Source organism: Manis pentadactyla, chromosome 15 (genome assembly GCF_030020395.1).
Source record: "Manis pentadactyla isolate mManPen7 chromosome 15, mManPen7.hap1, whole genome shotgun sequence".
NCBI lineage: Eukaryota > Metazoa > Chordata > Mammalia > Pholidota > Manidae > Manis > Manis pentadactyla.
This window is the reverse complement of record NC_080033.1, coordinates 19,749,577-19,753,827: the sequence shown is the minus strand read 5'-3', so window position 1 is coordinate 19,753,827 and position 4,251 is coordinate 19,749,577. Positions and strand designations below refer to the sequence as shown.

Here is a 4,251-nt window from a genome sequence, read left to right as displayed (position 1 = left end):
CTTGTCTGTTTGAAATTATTTTCATATGAAACGTTTAAAAATTGCTAATACCCAGGCTTCACTCCATACCAACTAATTTGGCCTTCTCTGGGAGTGAGGCCCAGGGTTCAGATGACTCTCAAATGCAGCCAGGGTCAACCTGGCTCCACACTGGCTATACCAACACCTCAGACAGACCTGCCAGTGGTTAACAGTGGACACCTCCATGCCACCTGCTTCAGATCAAGGTTACCTATTCTACCACCTACAGTAATCAGGGAGGATGAGAGAAACTGGCCAAGGGGGACTCTGACAAATGCCACAAAACTCCAGCCAACTGCTGCCATAGGGGAATTTGAGCCCCAGGGGCCAGAATCTTTCATTTTTCCAAAAAAGGAGAGGAACATCTGGATTTTTGTGCAAAAAACTTTAAATATTGCCAACTAAGTCCAATCCTTAAAACATGTCAGACAAGTCTATTAGCCTCTAGTTTGGATTGTTGCCAATAAGTATCTCTCCAGAGATCACATAGTGAATAAACACTTGGGCCAGGACTGAAGCCCAGGCCCGCCCTCACCACCAGTGACAGAACCCTGTCAGGAGCCATGGGTCCAAGAAGTCCCTTCTAAGAGAGAATCTGTATCTGCCATACCATAGGGACCTGTCATATCTTTGAGGACCTATCTTAGGGACCATAAGGGAAAGAGAAAACCCACATCCTATCTGTCCATCTGAAGAACCATGCCAGAGGAGTTAAGCTTGATCTCTGTGGGTGCCTCCTAAAGTTCACAACCCAATTGGGACCAAAGCCCCATGATGACACAGTGATCAATCAGACCCAAGCTGGACCTGCTCAGAGCCAAGGGCCTTCTCTAGTAAACTGGCAGCCTAAACCAGGATCACGTAACATTCATTCATTCATGAAATAGTAAGTGCCATCAACATGCTAGACACTGCTTTAGCTGATAGGGACACAGAAATTTATTAAGAGACAGTCCCTGCCCTCAAGAGCTCACATTGTGGAAAGGAGACAGACAGTGAATATCATCAGTGAAAAAATTCAATAGCATATGAGAAAGGAGCACATTTTGTGGAGAAGAGTGCAGCAGGGAAGGGAGACAGAGCATGCTGGAGGGATGGGTTGCGGAGAGCGTATCCCTAGCCCGTAAACACCCTCCAGTGGCTTCCCTTTGCATTCAGTGTAATATCCCCCCCGTCACCAAGGCTCATGTGACATAGCTTCTGCATGTTCCAGCCTCCTAGTCCCCTCACCCACTCCTCCATTCCAGGCACAGAAATCCCTGGCTGCTCCTCAACAACCCAAGATTCTTAATAACTGTGGGGCCTTCGCCCTTGCTGTTTCCTCTGCCTGGAACACTCTCTTCACACAGGTCACTGCCTCACTTCCTTCAGGTCTCAGCCTCAGGGAGGCCTTCCCTGAGCCCTCTGATATGGCTTTCCCCCAACTCTCTGACCTCAAACCTGCCCTAACACATCCCCATCATTTCCTCCACAGCAATGGTTATGTGGCTAGTGATCTGCCAACTGGTTTAGTTTGTCTCCCCTGAGGAACTGTCAGCTCTGTGAGAGCAGAGATTCTCTTCTCTTTTGTTCAGTGGAATAGTACCTAGTGTCTGCACAGAGCAGACACTTGGTGAATGTTGCTGACCTGATGGGTGAATGAACGAGTCAGTCACCCAGCTATGGGCACTTCCAGGCAATGTCGGGTATGTGCCAGGACCTTGGGCCCACCGCTATCCCACACCCAGGCCTCAGCCTACCTGGCAGTGTTAAAAATGTGCTGTTGCTTGTTCTCCTTGGGGTTCAACATCACCACCACACAGCTGGGAAGAAAAAGAAAAACATGCCAAACTGAGGGGAGTACTGGGGTTTCCAGGGATGATCCTATTCCCAACACAGGAGCCCGCACATAAATAAGGCTGCCTGAACAGAAGATCCGCTTGTCTCCTCCTCCAGGTTTGCATTCCTTCTATGCAAAGAATTCTAGGGCATTTCACATTATTATTAATACATTATTAAATAGAAACCAAGATTTCCTCTGTAGCAATTATTCTGTCAGGCCCTGGGCTAATGAAGGTCTCATGTACACAATCTCTTTAAATCCTCACAACTGCCAAGCGAGGTCAGGAACCTTAGATTCATTTTATAGAAGAGGAAATTGAAACACAGAGAGGGTAAGTCCTTTGCCTAGGGCCAACCAGCGGATTAGGGACAGAGTAAGGATGTGAATCCATACCCCTCAGATTCAAAAGCCACCCTTGTCCTTTACTTGAGCTGCTTCCCAAAGATTCTATTATAGTTACTGTTCATCAGGAATGACTATGAGTCTGCCTTGCCCTGTGGTGGTGGTAGGGTCCCTTCAGTGCCTAGAACAATGCCAGGCTAGATCAGCATTAGGGGAATAAACAGTTGTAGGATGTCCTTCAGTCCTCTCAACTACCCAAGAGGAGGGTATTGCTACTTCTATTTTATGGAAAAGCAGAGGCTCAGAAAAGAACACATAATGGAGCTGGGACACAAATCCAGGTTGCCTGATACCATGGCTTGGGTCTTAACCACCTATCTTTCCCAGAATCACTGCCACTTCCCAACTGCTGTCACAATAAGGCTTTCATGGTGCTCCCTACATGCCAGGAACAGTTCTAGACACAAATGGACATGTGGAATCTTCTCCATAGCCCTCAGAGGTAGGCAGCATTATCTGTATTTACAGATGGAAAAGCCTAAGCCCACCCATTTGCTCACCCTGCCAGGTAGGCCACATGGCCTGTGTTGGGGTCACAGGTTAGGCCACTGCTGCTCTGGGCTGTGATGCCGAGCACCTTCTCAAGCGACACCTGTGGAGGAAAAGGTCCAAGTCAGAAGCATCTGCCTCAGCAGGCTCCACATGGCACAGCTGCCTCAGCCACCCACTCAGTCCGTACATCCTACACACTCACTGGGCTTCTACAGCCCACGCTACCAGCAGCTTACACTTTTCTCCTCAACATTCCTTTTGACAGATACACATAGGGCACAGAATGGATGTCCTATATATAAAATGTCCAAACAAGGAATGGAGGAAGACAGACAAAAATCCCTGCCCTCTTGGAGCTAACATTCTGGTGGTGATAGGATGGAGGGCATAGAAAATGAACAGAACAAATAGGTAAAGCAGATGTCAGCAGTAGATAGGAAAAGAAGAAAAAAAGACCACGAAGCAGGGAGACTGGGTAAGGGGAGAGGGAGAAAGTGACCTTCAAATACGTTTCTAATGATTTTATACAGATGAAACATTTGAAACGCCAAAGACCCAGTGGGGCACAAGATCAACAAAAATGGAAGGGCCCAGGCAGATATATAAAGGTGACTGACGGAATACGCAAGAAAGCGGAACTAGGAGGTGATTAGTAGATCTAAATGCACTTCGAGAAAAGGGACTGAGGAGACACCCTAGGAATGCACCGAGTCTAAGGGTCTGAGGTGGGCAGTACCCGAGAGCGGTGGAGGAGCGTCGGCTGAAGGGGCGTGGCTTTTAGGAGACAAAGTGGGCCAGAGGGAAGCCCGAGGGAAAGCGCCGGGGACTGACGAGCGGGGCCAAAGCGCTAAGGGAGGGGCCACGGGATGCCCAGAGAGCCTGAATTAGGGTGAACAGGCAAGCTCCTCACCCGGTTTTGCACCGTGTCTTCGGGTGCCGCGGAGAGGCGCGCCCGCCGCCGGAGGCAGAGCGGTGGAGCGGGGGGCGGGGAGGTCTGACTTCTCCGCGCAGCAACTCCCGCCATGACAGATGGCAGCCTCTCGACTGCATCGTTCCGCGCGTGGCCTCCGGGCCCCAAGGCCGCCATCGTCGCGCTGGAGTCGGGGAACCGTTGCACTCCTCAACTGCCGCCGCCACTACGACCCACTGGAAAGAAAAGCGAATCGCCGCGGGAAAGCCGGCGCCGCCGCCCATTGGACGCGGCGGGCCGCCGACCTGGCCAATCGCAGCGCGGCCGGGGGACGGTTTTGACCAATGAGGGCTAGAAGGCGGAGAGGAGTTCCTTGCAGGCTAGAGTCAATTCTAGTCTACTTGATCCCTGATTAAACGTCGTGGTGTTTTTGTATCCAGACTGAGTTTTCATCATTCACTGAAATGTACAGATTTTAACTTTTACCCGGCTAAGGCCAAAGCCTCCTCGCAGCCCCCCACCGTATACCCCACGACCATCCGCGCAGAAGCGGTTACCCGGATGTAAGCTTAGGGTGGTTCCGAGACTGACAAGTTAGCGCAGG

The 4,251-nt window shown here is 50.5% G+C and overlaps 1 protein-coding gene across 3 annotated transcripts in view; it reads right to left on the bottom strand.

Annotated features, from left to right (window-relative positions):
• Nucleotides 1-4,216, bottom strand: part of WDR62 (WD repeat domain 62) — a 49,216-nt gene extending 45,000 nt beyond the window's left edge. For all 3 annotated transcript variants that reach the window (XM_036929080.2, XM_057493191.1, XM_036929082.2), the window contains exons 1-3: nucleotides 3,648-4,216; nucleotides 2,746-2,837; nucleotides 1,761-1,823 (exon numbers count right to left, since the gene is read on the bottom strand). In XM_036929080.2, coding sequence (XP_036784975.2) covers nucleotides 1,761-1,823; nucleotides 2,746-2,837; nucleotides 3,648-3,824 — 332 coding nt within the window. In that variant the 5' untranslated portion in view covers nucleotides 3,825-4,216. The remainder of the gene's footprint in view (nucleotides 1-1,760; nucleotides 1,824-2,745; nucleotides 2,838-3,647) is intronic.
• Between the last annotated feature and the right edge of the window lie 35 nt (nucleotides 4,217-4,251).